Source organism: Microcaecilia unicolor, chromosome 11 (genome assembly GCF_901765095.1).
Source record: "Microcaecilia unicolor chromosome 11, aMicUni1.1, whole genome shotgun sequence".
NCBI lineage: Eukaryota > Metazoa > Chordata > Amphibia > Gymnophiona > Siphonopidae > Microcaecilia > Microcaecilia unicolor.
The window spans coordinates 117,470,144-117,489,952 of NC_044041.1; the positions used below are offsets into that span (position 1 = coordinate 117,470,144).

At 50.4% G+C, this 19,809-nt stretch overlaps 1 protein-coding gene across 1 annotated transcript in view; it reads left to right on the top strand.

Annotated features, from left to right (window-relative positions):
- The first annotated feature begins 2,777 nt into the window (after positions 1 to 2,777).
- Positions 2,778 to 19,809, top strand: part of SF3B2 (splicing factor 3b subunit 2) — a 102,818-nt gene continuing 85,786 nt past the window's right edge. Inside the window, exon 1 of the mRNA XM_030217837.1 lies at positions 2,778 to 3,049. Within this exon, the coding sequence (XP_030073697.1) occupies positions 2,944 to 3,049 (106 nt within the window). The 5' untranslated portion in view covers positions 2,778 to 2,943. The remainder of the gene's footprint in view (positions 3,050 to 19,809) is intronic.

Below are 19,809 nucleotides of genomic sequence, written 5' to 3' on the forward strand. Positions count from 1 at the left end.
TCCCTGCTTTTTCCTTGTGGCTCCCCTGTCTTCCCTTTTAGTGCTAGGAGCTCTTCTGGTTGCTTGCCAGAGTAGTGCTTAGGAAGCTCCTTGTTAGTTTTGTATCTAGCTTGCTAGAGCAGTGCTTAGGTAGCTTGTTAGTTTTGTGTTTAGCTTGTTAGTGTAGAGCTCTGCTTGTAGCTTGGTGCTTAGTAGCACCTGTGTTAGCTTTGTGTTTAGTTCCCTGCTCTGTTAGTTTAGGGCTTAGGAAGTCCCTTTCTTGAGCAGGGCTTAGGAGCTCCTGTTTAGTATAGGGCTTATGAAGTCCTTTTGTCAGTTTACTGTTAGGAACACTCCTGCTGGTTTAGGGCTTGGGAGCACGTAGATCAGTTTAGGTTTAGGAGTACTTCTGTTTCCAGTCCTGGTCCCTGTGTCATCCGGTATCCAGTAAGTCCTGCCGGCTACTCGAACCCAGGAGCTCAACTCCTGGGGGGCTTAGTAGCTAAGTGCAGGTGAAGCTGTGTGGACCAGTCCGGTGTGCTCCAGTCCGGTGTTCCAGTCCTGTGTCCTCCAGTCTGGGGGATTCCAGTCCAGGGGGTTCCAGTCCTGTGTCCTCCAGTCCGGGGAATTCCAGTCCAGGATTCCAGTCTGTGTGTTCTGGCTCGCTGGGCGGTGCCTGCAATCCCTGCCGGTGCCGGTGTGTTTGCCCAGCATTGATTGGTGGGTTTTGCCTGCTGCTGTCACTCCTCGTCAGCAGCCCAAGGGCTCACGTTTGCTCCAGAGCCCAGCCCCGCGGGCTCTGAACCTGAGAACCTGACATCAGTGGACTGCATGAGGGGCTTATAGCCCATTTATGTTTCAACGAAAGAGATCTGATGAAACAAAATATTTATTTTTATTTTGACTTATGGTTATCAATAGAAATCAAACAAAATAAAACATGGAAAAGAAAATAAGATGATACCTTTTTTATTGGACATAACTTAATACATTTCTTGATTAGCTTTCGAAGGTTGCCCTTCTTCGTCAGATCAGAAATAAGCAAATGTGCTAGCTGACAGTGTATATAAGTGAAAACATTCAAGCATTACTATGACAGTCTGACAGGGTGGGAGGATGGGGGTGGGTCGGAGGTATGCATGGGGACATCAAAGCATATCATTGATATTCTAACAGGATGGGTGTGGATAGGTGAGGGGTGGGGTGATCAACAGAGACATACAGCTTTATGGTTTATAATGGGCTAGGAACCCCAGATCCTTGTTAAGTCCTTTCTGTTGGGTGTTAAAATATTCAATCATTCTGACTTCAAAAGTCTTACGTTCTTGTATGGTTAAAGTTACCTTTCAGTATTCTCACTGTGAAATCACTGGTACAGTGTCCTGGTTCTGTGAAGTGCTGTCCCACCAGGGTGGGGGCCCTACTGGCTGTATTGTTCATGTGATGTCTATGTAAATTGAATCTTGTCTTAAGCATCTGGCCTGTTTCTCCAATATAGCATCCTTCGTTACATTTTTTACACTGAATGATATATACCACATGGGAAGATGAGCAAGTGAAAGATCCCTTTATGTTGAATATTTTTCCTTTGTGGATAACTGTGGGGTCCTGTGAAATATTTTGGCATAGTTTGCAACTGGATAAATTACAGGGACGTGACTTATAAAACCACTTGCCCCTGAAACATGTTCAAAACAGAATAAACCCTTTGTGTATCTAAAAGGTAAACTTCTACAAAACCAGGGCTTTTTGTGAGGGGGTATTGAGTACAGCACCGTTTCCATTGTCTGCTAAAATTGACCGTGGACCCCAAGTTTTAATGATAGAGCTCAGGCTCTACACACATTTATTGTCATAGATTCTGTGACTGGTTGCAGAGGGCCTGGCTATTATGGGGTGGGTCCCTCAGTGATCACCCCACTCCTAAAGGGTGGCCTAGCACTTGAGTAGTGGCACCTTTTTGGCTATAAAAAAACACTCTGTATAAAACAGATGAAGATGTGATTCCATATGCCCCAATGAAAGGAGAGTTTACTTTTACTCCCAATTTCAACATATTTTCATCATCTTTATAACACCAGGCTTCCCAAGGCAGATTATCAACAACAGTTAAGATGAACCCATCAGGAAACAGGATATCTTCACTGAAATCTGGCCTTCTGTTGTACAGAATAGTGAAGAAAAATGAGCACGAACTACAGACTTTATAATTGCTGTTTCTACTAGCTACAATTATTCTTGAAGCTGTTGTAGTGATATTAAATTGTTATTTCTTTTCTCCTCCACCTTTTAAGGCACTGCCTATCCAGCCGAAACAACTTTAGACTTGTTACAAATGGACCAACAATAAAGAACGACTACGTGGATGCAGCAGCTCATAGGTTTGCTCGCTTTGTTTTGAGTGTCTGGCAATGACGGCTGCGCAGGTGAGTGGAAACAGAGATGAACCAAATTGGCTTCCTTGCTTACAGTGGACTACATAGGCTCACTTCCACCCCTGTCTATTAAACCTCCTTGCTAACTTAACTGCTCGAGAGGAAGCGTGGGAGCCGGTATCCCTAAGCCGGTAGCTCAAAGTGCAGCCATTTAAGGTTTAAAGACTACAAGACCCATGATGCTCTCACAAACTCTGCTGGTCCCAGTCTTTCTGAACTACAACTCCCGGTGTCCCCGCGATCCTATCTACGCGCAGAACGTTGGAATTGCACGTGTTTTCATGAGAAAGAGACTTGGCACGCACATGCCGGTGTGCACGCACGACGTTACCCATGCGCAGGGGGTTGGAATTAACAAGGAGACGGTTGTGTTCGCGCGAGAGCGATTCTTGGAAGCAAGGGACGGGGACCGACGTTTGACTCGCGCCGTTGCGGCGGCGGTTTTGGAGCGCAGTAGGCTCGGTGGAGCCCGTGCGTCTTCTGACTGAAGAGAGCGAGCCAGTAGGCCGGTCACCGCTGAGCGGGCGCCATGGCGAGCGATGGGGCCGATGGTAAAGTGGAGCTGCCAGGCTACGTGGGCTGGAGCATACCAGAGTTGCAGGCCCGGCTGGCGGAGATCGCGGCCCCGGTGCACGGTGAGTAGACCCCTGGATAGATAATTGCAACTATTTAAACTCGGCATCGCAACTTCTCTTCCCTATATTATTTTCGGATTGGCCTCGGTTTACCAAAATGCATTCTGGAATTTGCAGTTTCTGCCATGAATTAGATTGTGGAAACTACGAGTCCCAGCCCCCCGTGGCGGAGAATAAATTATAAAACCAGGCCTGGCTCCCTTTTTCACTGTTCTGTGGGCTATTTGTTTAATATGTCTTTAGGAAAGTGGGGAACTCTGGAACAGCAGTGGTTGTCAGACCATTGTTGTGACTGGTTATGTTAAAATCCACATCAACGTGTGCAGTATTTATCTACTTTGAGGATCCAATATGGGCAGGTGACTTATGTGATTAGTTAGACATGGATTTAGAACTTAAGAACATAAAAGTTGCCATACTGAGACTGAAGGTCCATGAAGCCCAGTATCCTGTTTTAGCAATGGCCAATCCAGGTCACAGGTACCTGGCAAGATCCCAGAACAGTAAAGTAGACTTGATGCTGCTTATCCTAGAAATAAGCAGTGGGCTTTCTCAAGTCCATTTTAATAATAGCTTGTGGAGGAGGTTTCTGAATATATGAGACTTTTAGGAAAGTATCCAAACCTTTTTTAAACCATGTTAAGCTAACTGCTTTTACCACATTCTCTGGCAATGAATTCTTGAGTTTAATTATATGTTGTGTGAAGACATATTTTCTCTGGTTTGCTTTAAATGTACTATTTAGTAGTTTCATTATGTGCCCCCCAGTATTGTTGGAAAGAATAAAAAGTGATTCATGTCTACCCATTCCACTCCACTCAGTATTTTATAGATCGGCCATCTGCTCATTCAGCATATTGCCTGCTAAGTTTGATGGCCAAGGCTGCCAAAATACCTGGAATAATTTTGGCCGCTATGAACTTAACCAACCAGTGCTGAATATTAGCTTGGCTGGTTGAGTTTAAACTGCCCAAAAAACACCTGGATATCCAGAGCTGGTCACCGGAAACAGCCTGGCATTGAAAGTCCGGGCTCAACAGCAATGCCAGGTAGGGCCTTGCTGGTGACTTGTGCAAGGGCATTAGCACCTCCTTTCTTCTGCTGGTTGCGCCTCTCTCTGGCCCCCCCCGATGATTAGAAGCCCCACGCTGTTCCAAACAGCGCTCTAAAATTAGCACTGGAACAGCACAGGGCAATTACGCCCCCATGATCAGATCTAATACCATGCAAATTTAGGCACAGTATTGGTCTGATCATAGGGGAAAAGTGAGGCACAATCATCTCACACTTGTTTGGCAGTTCCGCTGGTAGATGCTTGGAACGGCTTCTCAGTGGAGGTGGTGGAGATGAGGTTTGTATGTGGATTAAAGAAAGAATTGGACAAGCACAGAGAGCCTCTAAGAGAGAGGAAATGATTATAGAGCTTATTAGTAGGCATGGATTGGCTACATGTTCTTTATCATTTTTTACATAGTATTTTTTGAAAAGTTAAAATATCCACTCCATTCATGATTTTATGAACCTCTATCAGTGAGTCATGTAGAGGTGTCAATTTACCCCTTAATCATTTTGGTCACTACTCTGTGTTGGGTCATTCCATGTCAGTTCAACCAGTGGTCCCCATCTCACTATTTCAGAATTTCATAATACTCTTCTAGAATGGAGACCAATATATAGGTGAAGCTATGTCTGAAATTTTGCAGTTTTCCAATGATTTTTGAGATTTTTATTCAACAGGGGGGTCAGCACAGTTCACAGCCAAACTAGAAGTTTGGGTACCTTTTAGGTTTAATAACTTTGCCTTAAGGGCTTTGTTTACTAAGCCATGCTAGAGGCGCGTTAGTGCTTTTAGCTCACGCTGTGTAGGCTCCCACAATATTCCTATGGGCGCCTAAACAGCGCGCGCTAATTTTGTGCATGCGCTAAAAACGCTAGCGCACCTTAGTAAATAGAGCCTTAAGTGTCGTACATCTGTGAAATGTGCACCACTTATTCAAAAACTGCAGCCCATTTTGAGCTGGGACACATGGATTCTGCCTCAGAATATGAAGAAGAAATTTTGAGTAGATTTGAAGTCTAACTTGATGTAGTCCTAAGAAACATGGAAAAGTATCAGAAGAGATTGTGTTGGCTATGACAAAAGAAAACTTGAGCGAACAGAAAGACACTATCGGGCTTATTTTCGAAAGAGAAGGACGCCCATCTTTCGACACAAATCGCAAGATGGGTGTCCTCACAGGGTCGCCCAAACCGGCATTATCGAAAGCCGATTTTGGGCATCCTCAACTGCTTTCCGTCGCGGGGACAACCAAAGTTCACAGAGGCATAGCGAAGGTGGGACTGTGGCGGGCCTAACACATGGGTGTCCTCGACCGATAATGGAAACAAGAAGGGCGTCCCTGACAAACACTTGGACAACTTTACCTGGTCCTTTTTTTTCTTACGACCAAGCCACAAAAATGTGCCCTAAATCACCAGATGACCACCGGAGGGAATCGGGGATGACCTCCACTTATTCTCCCAGTGGTCACTAACCCTCTCCCACCCTCAAAAAAAAAATTAAAAAAATATTTTTTCCAGTCTCTATGCCAGCCTCAAATATCATACCCAGCTCCATGACAGCAGTATGCAGGTCCCTGGAGCAGTTTTAGTGGGTGCAGTGCACTTCAGGCAGGCGGACCCAGGCCCCCCCGCCCACCTGTTACATTTGTGTTGGTAAATGTGAGCCCTTCAAAGCCCACAGTACCCACATGTAGATGCCCCCCTTCACCCCTTAGGGCTATGGTAATGGTGTACAATTGTGGGTAGTGGGTTTGGGGGGGGCTCAGCACACAAGGTGAGGGAGCTATGCACCTGGGAGCAATTTCTGAAGTCCACTGCAGTGCCCTCTAGGTTGCCTGGTTGGTGTCTTTGCATGTGAGGGGGACCAGTGCACTACGAATGCTGGCTCCTCCCACGACCAAGTGGCTTGGATTTGGTTGTTTCTGAGATTGGCATCCTCGGTTTCCATTATCGCTGAAAATCGGGGACAACCATCTCTAAGGTCAACCTAAATATCGTGATCTGGGTGTCCCTGACCATATTATCAAAACGAAAGATGGCCGCTCATCTTGTTTTGATAATACGGGTTTCCCCGCCCCTTCGCCGGGACGTTCTGCGAGGATGTCCTCAGGAAAGCTTGGGCGCCCCTTTCGATTATGCCCCTCTTTGAAGACAAAATTTGTTTGCATGCTGGCAGTTGAAACAGGATCTATGGCCAGAGTCAATATGAAACTGCACAAAAGGTTCTGGTCTGGATGAAATAATTTAAAACATGAATGATAAAGTTGCTAAGTTCTCTAAAAAAACAGGAAAATTTATATACTGACGATACTGTACAGTTGGACAGTAGAGCAAACTGCTGAAGAATTAGGAGCTTCGAAACATAGTTAAGAAAGCTTGAAAGTTACAGAAACTACTAGTTTTATGGCTGAACCCAAATACTACTACTAATCATTTCTATAGTTCTACTAGACGTATGCAGCACTGTACACATTATATGTAGGTACTTTCTCTGTCCCTTGAGAGTTTATATTCTAAGTTTTTTGTACCTGGGGCAATGGAGGATTAAGTGACTTGCCCAAGGTCACTAGGAGCTGCAGTGGGAATTGAGCCCAGGTTGCCATTATCAAAGCCCGCTGCACTAGCCATTAGGTTACTCCTTCGCTCAAATGCTGTAAAGGTAAAGAACTGTCTTCTGAAGTGTTGTCTAAAGTGATCAAATTTTATGAGGAGGATGATATTTGTCGAATTTGCCCTGGAAAGAGAGACTTTGTCTCTGTGAAGATCGATGGTGAGTGCATCCATATGCAGAAAAGACCGCTCCTAGCGACTCTTCATGAACTATACGAATTATTTAAAGAGAAGGCGAATGAAATGTACAAGATTTGGAATTTCTAAATTCTGTGAATTGTGACCACCTTGGTGCATTATGTTGGTGCTAAAGGGGTTCATTGTAAGTGTGATTCACTGACTGTCCTGCATACCTCGTCAGTTATTCCTATGTTTCATATATACCCAGTGCTTTTTTTGTAGAAAAAAGGTGCCGGTACTCGTTGTGGGCGGGGTCACCACACATGGCTCCACCCCTGTTATAGCCACACCCACATTAGCCACACCCCTTATACCAGCCATGGCACATATAAACAGACATTGAAAATATTATAGTATTATAGGAGAAAAAAATAATGTGATTTTTATTATAAATAATTTCTGTAAGCTGTTACAGGTCCAGTATCCCCAGTGGGATACTAGACCTGTAATAGCAGATGTAAATTCTCAAATTGGACATATTCCAGACACTAAAATGAAAATAAAATGATTTTTTTCTACCTTTGTTGTCTGATCATGCTAGTCCAGTATCCGATTCTGCTGCTATCTGTCCTCTTAACTCCGTTTCCAGGGCTTCCTTTCCATTTATTTCTTTACTTTCCACTTTTCTTCTTCATTTCTTGCCCTACATCCATAAGTAAAAAGCTGGGTCCTACTCCGCAGACTTGACTGTCCAGTGGATCCAGCTTCTGCCTATTTTCTTCATTCATGTGCAATTTTTCTCCTCTCTTCCTTTTCCCTGATCTCATCTCCTTCCTCACTCTTCCCTCCCCTCCATCCATGTCCAGCAACCCTCCTCTCCCCTCCATCCACCCATGTCCAGCAACCCTCCTCTCTCCCTGCCCCCTCCAGCCACCCATGCCCAGTGATTCTCCTCTCTCCCCTGCCCTCCCCTGCCCATGTCCAGCATGTCTCCTCTCCCCCTGCCCTCCCGTCCATGTCTAGCGATTCTCTCTCCCCTCCATGCCCAGCATGTCGCCTCCCTCCCCTGCCCATGTCCCGCATGTCTCCTCTCTCCCTGCCCTCTCCTCCATGCCCAACATGTCACCTCCCTCCCCTGCCCTCCCCTCATCCATGACCAGCACTTCTCATCTCTCCTCTGCCCTCCCCTCTTTGTCCAGCGATTTTCTCCGAGGACAAGCAGGCTGCTTGTTCTCACGACTGGGTGACGTCCGCGTCAGCCCCCACCAACCGGAACAAAACTTCGCGGGCGGTCCCGCACGCAGGGCACGCCCACCGCGCATGCGCGGCCGTCTTCCCGCCCGTGCGCAACCGTTCCCACCAGTCCTTTCTTTTCCGCGCCTGGAGAGAGACGTGTTATCGCCTCTCTTGTTCTCAGTCCCGGAAACCAGATCGCATTGTTCGCGTATCTTCGTTATTTTTTTTCATTTAACTTCGTTGCCGCGTTTTCCCTTTATTTTTTCCAAAAAAAAAAAAAAACGCGCTGTACTGTTTTTCCCTCGTCTTCTAGCGGGGGCGTTGCGTTGGCGGTCGATTTCTTTTCGAGGTCTGATTTTACTGCCACCATCGACGACTTTGATTTCGCCGACGCGATTTTTCCGTCGATGTCCTCAAAGGTCCCGAGTGGATTTAAGAAGTGTGGTCGGTGCGGCCGGCCTATCTCGCAGATCACTCTCGCTTGGTGCCTCCAGTGCCTCGGGCCGGAGCACGATACCAAGTCGTGTACTTTGTGTCTTGGTCTCCGGAAACGGACTCAGATAGCGAGGCAAGTTCTTCGGGACCGTCTTTTTGGAACTTGCGCCGGCCCCTCGACTTCGACCTCGACGGCATCGGTATCCACGGCCGGTTCTTCGGTACCGGTATCGATGTCGACGAAATCGGCACCGATGGCATCGACCCCAGGAGCACAGGTCCCGTCGGCCCGCCAGTCCTCCGGTGACGGCAGGGGTGAGAGGCCGCGTGGGCAGTCGGCCCCGGTCACTCCCTCTACCCAGGGCCCTCGGGACCGAACCCTGTCGGACCCGGTCCCTCGAGGCCGAGGGGGATCGACCTCCTCCTCCTCCATCCCACCTAGCGCCGATGACGGGCATCACAAGAAATCCAAGAAGCACCGTCATTGGTCGCCATCGATGCATCCGGCCCCCGGTGCCGGAGAGGAGTCGACGCCGAGGAAGCGTCCACGTCGAGAGGAGAGGTCCCCCTCTGTAGTAGAGGTACCACCGCGTCAGGGTCCCAGCACTTCGGTGCAGTCTCCTGGACCCGAGCAGCTTCTGGCACCGACGCCTCTACCGGCCCCCCCATCTTTCCCGGCAGCGGGCCTGGATGAGTGTCTCCGAGCCATCCTTCCGGGGATCCTGGAAGGGCTGATGCGCCAGACTGTGCCGGCGCCGGGGGTGCTTGCGCCCTCGGCGCCGTTGACCGTGGTGCCGGCGAGCTCTAGCCCGGTGCCGAGGCCTTCGACGCCTGTCTCGACCACCACGCAGGTGGAGTCCCCGTCAATGGAGGGAGCTTCGTCCCCGCCGGCGCGGGAGTCCACCGCTCGACGACACCGAGGCCTCGGTGCCTCGACGTCAAGCTGGGCCCGGTTGAGGACTCAGCTGCATGAGCTTATGTCCGACACCGAGGAAGAGGCCTCGTGGGGGGAGGAGGAGGACCCCAGATATTTCTCCTCAGAGGAGTCTGTGGGCCTTCCCTCCGACCCCACGCCTTCACCAGAGAGAAAGCTCTCCCCTCCTGAGAGCCTCTCCTTTGCCTCCTTTGTCAGGGATATGTCTATCTGCATTCCCTTCCCCGTGGTCTCTGTGGATGAGCCGAGGGCTGAGATGCTCGAGGTCCTCGATTATCCATCACCACCTAGAGAGTCCTCCACGGTACCGTTGCACAATGTCCTCAAAGAGACACTGCTTCGGAACTGGATGAGACCATTATCTAATCCCACCATCCCTAAGAAAGCAGAGTCCCAATACAGAATCCACTTGGACCCAGAGTTAATGCGGCCCCAATTGCCTCATGACTGAGCGGTCGTGGACTCTGCTCTCAAGGGGGCACGGAGTTCGAGGGATACCGCCTCGGCGCCCCGGGGCGGGAGTCTCGCACTCTGGACTCGTTTGGGAGGAAGGCCTACCAATCTTCCTGCTCGTGACCCGCATCCAGTCGTACCAGCTCTACACGAGCATACACATGCGGAATAATGTGAAGCAACTGGCGGACCTGGTTGACAAGCTCCCGCCGGAGCAGTCCAGGCCTTTTCAGGAGGTGGTCAGGCAGCTGAAGGCGTGCAGAAAGTTCCTGTCCAGGGGTATATATGACACCTGTGACGTGGCATCTCGTGCTGCGGCCCAAGGTATAGTGATGCGCAGGCTCTCATGGCTGCGTGCCCCTGACCTGGACAACCGCACCCAGCAGAGACTGGCCGACGTCCCTTGCCGGGGGGATAATATTTTTGGTGAGAAGGTCGAGCAGCTGGTGGACCAACTGCATCAGCGGGAAACCGCCCTCGACAAGCTCTCCCACCGGGCGCCTTCAGCATCCACCTCAGCTGGTGGACGTTTTTCCCAGGCCCGGCAGGCTGCACCCTATGCCTTTACCAAGCGTAGGTACAACCAGCCGGCCCGAAGGCCTCGTCAGGCACAGGGACAGCCCCAGCGCGCTCGTTCTCGTCAACAGCATGCGCCTAAGCAGCCCCCTGCGCCTCCACAGCAAAAGCCGGGGACGGGCTTTTGACTGGATCCACGGGAACATAGCCGCCCTCAAAGTGTCCGTACCGGACGGTCTGCCGGTCGGAGGGAGGTTAAAATTTTTTCACCAAAGGTGGCCTCTCATAACCTTCGACCAGTGGGTTCTCCAAATAGTGCGGTGCGGATACGCCCTGAATTTGGCCTCCCTGCCACCAAATTGTCCTCCGGGAGCTCAATCCTTCAGCTCCCATCACAAGCAGGTACTTGCAGAGGAACTCTCCGCCCTTCTCAGCGCCAATGCGGTCGAGCCCGTACCACCTGGGCAGGAAGGGCAGGGATTCTATTCCAGGTACTTCCTTGTGGAAAAGAAAACAGGGGGGATGCGTCCCATCCTAGACCTGAGAGGCCTGAACAAATTCCTGGTCAAAGAAAAGTTCAGGATGCTTTCCTTGGGCACCCTTCTGCCAATGATTCAGAAAAACGATTGGCTATGTTCCCTGGATTTAAAGGACTCATACACTCACATCCCGATACTGCCAGCTCACAGACAGTATCTCAGATTCCGCCTGGGCGCACGGCACTTTCAGTATTGTGTGCTGCCCTTTGGCCTCGCCTCTGCCCCATGGGTGTTTACAAAGTGCCTCGTGGTGGTAGCGGCGTATCTGCGCAATCTGGGAGTGCACGTGTTTCCCATATCTCGACGCTTGGCTGGTCAAGAACACCTCGGAGGCAGGAGCTCTCCGGTCCATGCAGTGCACTATTCAACTCCTGGAGCTGCTGGGGTTTGTGATAAATTACCCAAAGTCCCATCTCCAGCCAACCCAGTCTCTGGAATTCATAGGAGCTCTGCTGAATACCCAGACGGCTCAGGCCTTCCTTCCCGAAGCGAGGGCCACAACCTCCTGTCCCTGGCTTCCCAGACCAGAGCGTCTCAGCAGATCACAGCTCGGCAGATGTTGAGACTTCTGGGTCATATGGCCTCCACAGTTCATGTGACTCCCATGGCTCGTCTTCACATGAGATCTGCTCAATGGACCCTAGCTTCCCAGTGGTTTCAAGCCACCGGGAATCTAGCAGATGTCATCTGCCTCTCCACCAGTTGCCGCACTTCACTGCACTGGTGGACCATTCGGACAAATTTGACCTTGGGGCGTCCATTCCAAATTCCACAGCCCACGAAAGTGCTGACGACGGATGCATCTCGCCTGGGGTGGGGAGCTCATGTCGATGGGCTTCACACCCAGGGACTGTGGTCCCTCCAGGAAAAGGATCTTCAGATCAACCTCCTGGAGCTCCGAGCGATCTGGAACGCACTGAAGGCTTTCAGAGATCGGCTGTCCTGTCAAATTATCCAAATTCGGACAGACAATCAGGTTGCAATGTATTACATCAACAAGCAGGGGGGCACCGGATCTCGCCCCCTGTGTCAGGAAGCCATTGGGATGTGGCGTTGGGCTTGCCAGTTCGGCATGCTCCTCCAAGCCACGTACCTGGCAGGCGTAAACAACAGTCTGGCCGACAGACTGAGCAGAGTCATGCAACCGCACGAGTGGTCGCTCCATTCCAGAGTGGTACGCAAGATCTTCCGAGAGTGGAGCACCCCCTCGGTGGACCTTTTCGCCTCTCAGACCAACCACAAGCTGCCTCTGTTCTGTTCCAGACTTCAGACACACGGCAGACTAGCGTCGGATGCCTTTCTCCTTCATTGGGGGACAGGCCTCCTGTATGCTTATCCTCCCATACCTTTGGTGGGGAAGACCTTACTGAAGCTCAAGCAAGACCGCGGCACCATGATTCTGATAGCGCCCTTTTGGCCCCGTCAGATCTGGTTCCCTCTTCTGGAGTTGTCCTCAGAAGAACCGTGGAGATTGGAGTGTTTTCTGACTCTCATTTCGCAGAACGACGGGGCGTTGCTGCACCCCAACCTTCAGTCTCTGGCTCTCACGGCCTGGATGTTGAGGGCGTAGACTTCGCTTCGTTGGGTCTGTCGGAGGGTGTCTCCCGTGTCTTGCTTGCCTCTAGGAAGGATTCCACTAAAAAGAGTTACTTTTTCAAGTGGAGGAGGTTTGTCGTTTGGTGTGAGAGCAAGGCCCTAGAACCTCGTTCTTGGCCTGCACAGAACCTGCTTGAATACCTTCTGCACTTATCAGAGTCTGGCCTCAAGACCAACTCAGTAAGGAATCACCTTAGTGCGATTAGTGCTTACCATTACCATGTGGAAGGTAAAGCCATCTCTGGAGAGCCTTTAGTCGTTCGATTCATGAGAGGCCTGCTTTTGTCAAAGCCCCCTATCAAGCCTCCTACAGTGTCATGGGATCTCAACGTCGTCCTCACTCAGCTGATGAAACCTCCTTTTGAGCCACTGAATTCCTGCCATCTGAAGTACTTGACCTGGAAGGTCATTTTCTTGGTGGCAGTTACTTCAGCTCGTAGGGTCAGTGAGCTTCAGGCCCTGGTAGCTCATGCTCCGTATACCAAATTTCATCACAACAGAGTAGTGCTCCGCACCCACCCAAAGTTCCTGCCGAAGGTGGTGTCGGAGTTCCATCTTAACCAGTCAAGTGTCTTGCCAACATTCTTCCCCAGACCGCATACCCGCCCTGCTGAACGTCAGTTGCACACATTGGACTGCAAGAGAGCATTGGCCTTCTACTTGGAGCGGACACAGCCCCACAGACAGTCCGCCCAATTGTTTCTTTCGACCCTAACAGGCTAGGGGTCGCTGTCGGGAAACGCACCATCTCCAATTGGCTAGCAGATTGCATTTCCTTCACTTATGCCCAGGCTGGGCTGCCTCTTGAGGGTCATGTCACGGCTCATAGTGTCAGAGCCATGGCAGCGTCGGTGGCTCACTTGAAGTCAGCCACTATTGAAGAGATTTGCAAGGCTGCGACGTGGTCATCTGTCCACACATTCACATCACATTATTGCCTCCAGCAGGATACCCGACGCGACAGTCGGTTCGGGCAGTCGGTACTGCAGAATCTGTTTGGGGTGTAAATCCAACTCCACCCTCCAGGACCCGAATTATTCTGGTCAGGCTGCACTCTCAGTTAGTTGTTTCTTCGTAGGTCAGTTTCTGTTGTTCCCTCGCCATTGCGAGGTTAAATTGACTTGGGTTCTTGTTTTGAGTGCGCCTGAGATCTAGGGATACAGTGGTGGAAATAAGTATTTGATCCCTTGCTGATTTTGTAAGTTTGCCCACTGACAAAGACATGAGCAGCCCATAATTGAAGGGTAGGTTATTGGTAACAGTGAGAGATAGCACATCATAAATTAAATCCGGAAAATCACATTGTGGAAAGTATATGAATTTATTTGCATTCTGCAGAGGGAAATAAGTATTTGATCCCCCACCAACCAGTAAGAGATCTGGCCCCTACAGACCAGGTAGATGCTCCAAATCAACTCGTTACCTGCATGACAGACAGCTGTCGGCAATGGTCACCTGTATGAAAGACACCTGTCCACAGACTCAGTGAATCAGTCAGACTCTAACCTCTACAAAATGGCCAAGAGCAAGGAGCTGTCTAAGGATGTCAGGGACAAGATCATACACCTGCACAAGGCTGGAATGGGCTACAAAACCATCAGTAAGACGCTGGGCGAGAAGGAGACAACTGTTGGTGCCATAGTAAGAAAATGGAAGAAGTACAAAATGACTGTCAATCGACAAAGATCTGGGGCTCCACGCAAAATCTCACCTCGTGGGGTATCCTTGATCATGAGGAAGGTTAGAAATCAGCCTACAACTACAAGGGGGGAACTTGTCAATGATCTCAAGGCAGCTGGGACCACTGTCACCACGAAAACCATTGGTAACACATTACGACATAACGGATTGCAATCCTGCAGTGCCCGCAAGGTCCCCCTGCTCCGGAAGGCACATGTGACGGCCCGTCTGAAGTTTGCCAGTGAACACCTGGATGATGCCGAGAGTGATTGGGAGAAGGTGCTGTGGTCAGATGAGACAAAAATTGAGCTCTTTGGCATGAACTCAACTCGCCGTGTTTGGAGGAAGAGAAATGCTGCCTATGACCCAAAGAACACCGTCCCCACTGTCAAGCATGGAGGTGGAAATGTTATGTTTTGGGGGTGTTTCTCTGCTAAGGGCACAGGACTACTTCACCGCATCAATGGGAGAATGGATGGGGCCATGTACCGTACAATTCTGAGTGACAACCTCCTTCCCTCCGCCAGGGTCGTGGCTGGGTCTTCCAGCACGACAATGACCCAAACATACAGCCAAGGCAACAAAGGAGTGGCTCAGGAAGAAGCACATTAGGGTCATGGAGTGGCCTAGCCAGTCACCAGACCTTAATCCCATTGAAAACTTATGGAGGGAGCTGAAGCTGCGAGTTGCCAAGCGACAGCCCAGAACTCTTAATGATTTAGAGATGATCTGCAAAGAGGAGTGGACCAAAATTCCTCCTGACATGTGTGCAAACCTCATCATCAACTACAGAAGACGTCTGACCGCTGTGCTTGCCAACAAGGGTTTTGCCACCAAGTATTAGGTCTTGTTTGCCAGAGGGATTAAATACTTATTTCCCTCTGCAGAATGCAAATAAATTCATATACTTTCCACAATGTGATTTTCCGGATTTAATTTGTGATGTGCTATCTCTCACTGTTACCAATAACCTACCCTTCAATTATGGGCTGCTCATGTCTTTGTCAGTGGGCAAACTTACAAAATCAGCAAGGGATCAAATACTTATTTCCACCACTGTACCTCAGTCGTGAGAACAAGCAGCCTGCTTGTCCTCGGAGAAAGTGAATGATACATACCTGTAGCAGGTGTTCTCCGAGGACAGCAGGCTGATTGTTCTCACCTACCCTCCCTCCTCCCCTTTGGAGTTGCGTTTCATCATTTTTGCTTGTCATTCAACTGGCGGGAACGGTCGCGCACGGGCGGGAAGACGGACGCGCATACGCGGTGGGCGTGCCCTGCGTGCGGGACCGCCCGCGAAATTTTGTTCCGGTTGGTGGGGGCTGACGCGGACGTCACCCAGTCGTGAGAACAATCAGCCTGCTGTCCTCGGAGAACACCTGCTACAGGTATGTATCATTCACTCTCTCCCCTCCATGCCCAGCATGTCGCCTCCCTCCCCTCATCCATGCCCAGCACTTCTCCTCCATCCCCTGCCCTCTCCTCAGCTATGCCCAGCACTTCTCATCGCTCCTCTGCCCTCCTATCCTTGTCCAGTGATTCTTTCTCCCCTCCTCTCCATGCCCAGCATGTCGCCTCCCTCCCCTCATTTATGCCCAGCACTTCTCCTCCATCCCCTGCCCTCCCCTCAGCCATGCCCAGCACTTCTCATCGCTCCTCTGCCCTCCCCTCCTTATCCAGCAATTCTTTCTCCCCTCCTCTCCATGCCTAGCATGTCGCCTCCCTCCCCTCATCCATGCCCAGCACTTCTCCTCCATCCCCTGCCCTCCCCTCAGCCATGCCCAGCACTTCTCATCACTCCTCTGCCCTCCCCTCCTTGTCCAGCGATTCTCTCTCCCCTCCTCTCCATGCCCAGCATGTCGCCTCTCTCCCCTCATCCATGCCCAGCACTTCTCCTCTCTTCCCTGCCCTCCCCTGCCCATGTCCAGCATGTCTCCTCTCCCCCTGCCCTCTCCTCCATGCCCAGCATGTCGCCTCCCTCCCCTCATCCATGCCCAGCACTTCTCATCTCTCCTCTGCCCTCCCCTCCTTGTCCAGCGATTCTCTCTCCCCTCCCCTCCATGCCCAGCATGTCGCCTCCCTCCCCTCATCCATGCCCAGCACTTCTCCATCCCCTGGCCTCCCCTCAGCCATGCCCAGCACTTCTCATCGCTCCTATGCCCTCCCCTCCTTGTCCAGCGATTCTCTCTCCCCTCCTCTCCATGCCCAGCATGTCGCCTCCCTCCCCTCATCCATGCCTAGCACTTCTCCTCCATCCCCTGCCCTCCCCTCAGCCATGCCCAGCACTTCTCATCGCTCCTCTGTCCTCCCCTCCTTGTCCAGCGATTCTCTCTCCCCTCCTCTCCATGCCCAGCATGTCGCCTCCCTCCCCTCAGCCATGCCCAGCACTTCTCATCGCTCCTATGCCCTCCCCTCCTTGTCCAGCGATTCTCTCTCCCCTCCTCTCCATGCCCAGCATGTCGCCTCCCTCCCCTCATCCATGCCTAGCACTTCTCCTCCATCCCCTGCCCTCCCCTCAGCCATGCCCAGCACTTCTCATCGCTCCTCTGTCCTCCCCTCCTTGTCCAGCGATTCTCTCTCCCCTCCTCTCCATGCCCAGCATGTCGCCTCCCTCCCCTCATCCATGCCCAGCACTTCTCCATCCCCTGGCCTCCCCTCAGCCATGCCCAGCACTTCTCATCGCTCCTATGCCCTCCCCTCCTTGTCCAGCGATTCTCTCTCCCCTCCTCTCCATGCCCAGCATGTCGCCTCCCTCCCCTCATCCATGCCTAGCACTTCTCCTCCATCCCCTGCCCTCCCCTCAGCCATGCCCAGCACTTCTCATCGCTCCTCTGTCCTCCCCTCCTTGTCCAGCGATTCTCTCTCCCCTCCTCTCCATGCCCAGCATGTCGCCTCCCTCCCCTCATCCATGCCCAGCACGTCTCCTCTCTCCCCTGCCCATGTCCAGCATGTCTCCTCTCCCCCTGCCCTCTCCTCTGCAAGTCCGGCGATTCTCTCTGCCCTCCCCTCACATACCCTCCATGTCCAGCACGTTGCCTCTCTCCACTGCCCTGCCCTCTGCAAGTCGCGCGAATCGGTCCGGAAGTGAAGGCAGCAAGGCAGGCATGCAGCAGACAGCTTCCTCTCTTCTCGCTTTGCTTCCCTCTCAGCGCATCCCGCCCATGAAGGCGGGGCGCACTAAAGGGAAGCGACGCAAGAGGAGAGGAACCTGTCTGCTGCGTGCCTGCCTTGCTGCCTTCACTTTCGGACCAGTTCGTGCGACTTGCAGAGGGGAGGGCAGTGGAGAGAGGCGACGTGCTGATGGAGGGTAGGTGAGGGGAGGGGACGGAGAATTGCGACGGGTAATGTTTTTAACGGAGCGCGGGGCAGGAACGGACGGGAGCGGGGCCTCATGAAAAAGGTGCCAGTACGCCGTACCGGTGCGTACCGGCACAAAAAAAGCACTGTATATACCATACCTAATGGAATGGGTAAAGGTAAATCAATTTTTTACGCTTTCAAAAAGTACAAAGACTATGGGACACTCAAGTTACATGGTGCTACTTTTAAAACGAACAGAAGGAAATATTTTTTCACTCAATGAATAGTTAAGCTCTGGAACTTGTTGCCAGAGGGTGTGGTATCAGCGGTTAGTGTATCTGGGTTTAAAAAAGATTTGGACAAGTTCCTGGAGGGCAGATCCATAGTCTGCTATTGAGAACTGCTATTGAGGTAGACATGGGGAAAGCAAACTGCTTGTCCCTGGTAACAGTAGGAACTATTTGAGATTCTGTTAGGTACTTGTGACCTAAATTAGCCACTGCTGGAAGTAGGATACTGGGCTAGATTAACCATTGTTCTGACCCTTTCTTACGTTCTTATGTTCAACTGGGCAAACAAAAGCATAGTGAATATAAAATTCCTTTTTGTTTCTTCTGCTGATGTTGATTCTGCTCACAAAATGTTGGAAAATGGATTTGCAACTGCAAAAACAATACCTGGTGCAAGAATCCACACACAGCTTTATCCCACTCAACAAGAGTGAGCTCAAAATTCACAGAATATCTGCAGATGATGCAGCAACAACAACAGTAACAGTGAAAGTAAAGAGTGGCGCTTCTATACAACAACTGTGGTCAATATGTTGCTGCTTGTTTATGACTGGGATTGGTATTTGGGAACCATCTTCAAACTTTCTGAAGAATATACAGATATATTGGTTAACATTATGAGATGAGTGCTAGGTACCCGTTATCCATGTGCCATGGTTGTTTATGTTCTGACTGGAACCGGTCGACATTACCATCTGAACAAGGGAGATAAAGAAAAAAAATTTAGCTTTGTTCTGCTTTAAAAACTGCGTACTTTGGGATCACTTGGTGCAGTGAGCCGCAGCAGGTGTGTTTTCCCAGTTCTGCTCTGGGGCCCCTGATAATTTTTTTTTGTTACATTTGTACCCCGCGCTTTCCCACTCATGGCAGGCTCAATGCGGCTTACATGTTGTATACAGGTACTTATTTGTACCTGGGGCAATGGAGGGTTAAGTGACTTGCCCAGAGTCACAAGGAGCTGCCTGTGCCTGAAGTGGGAATCGAACTCAGTTCCCCAGGACCAAAGTGCACTACTCTAACCACTAGGCCACTCCTCCACTCCTTAACTTGAATTTTACAGAGCTTTTGCACATAGGACTGTTGTATGGACAGATTTGTGACCAAGAGAAATGAGCAAATGGTGGCAAAAATTTTAAGAAACAACTGCGAATGGGCCAAGGCTCAGGATGACAAGATGGCTGACCAGCCGCCCTCTCCACATCCCTTAGCATTGAAAATGACGATTGCAGACCTTCCTGATGTGGTCAGTTGATCATTGATGTTTCCAAAAGGACTAAAGAGCTTGAATGTAGAGTTTCTGATCTCAAGGATGGCAACCTGCGGAGGTGTAAAGATATACAGGCCCTGTGTAACAAGTGGAAGAACAAGTGCAAAAATGTAATGATCTTTTGGGGTTCCCAAAAACGATTTCAGACTCATGCATATGCTAGGAACTGGAGAACTGGATAGCACTTACCTTTCCAACAATACGCAAGGTGTGGCTGGTCCAGATATTACATTACACTTGACACTTGGATGCTGCAGCAACCAATAAATGGATGTACATAGCTTACAAACTAGGCAAAATAGGGCATAACTCTAAAAATATAATAATGCAGAGAAGAATACTTCTTATATTACATCTGCACATAGGCTCGGCCATTGCTGAGAGGGAGAAGTGCAGCCTGGCGCTCTCATTGTGAAATTCCATGACTATGAACAAAAAATGGAGATACTGAGATGTGATCAGCTCAAGTGTGTGGAGGTGCGTTATGCTGACTCTCCAATCTGCATTTTTCAGGATTACTCTGCGGCTTTTTTGGATAAGCAGAGAATGCACCTCGTTCAGTGATTCTCCTTCTAAAGCAGTTGAATGGATTAACAACATGCGGTTGACTGATGGACTCTCATCTGATACATAGGCCTCTGGAAGAGACCGCAGCTATTTTTAATATTACTACAACTCTAAGAACTGCAGGTCTCCTGCAACTAAGGCCTTGGGTATCTGTT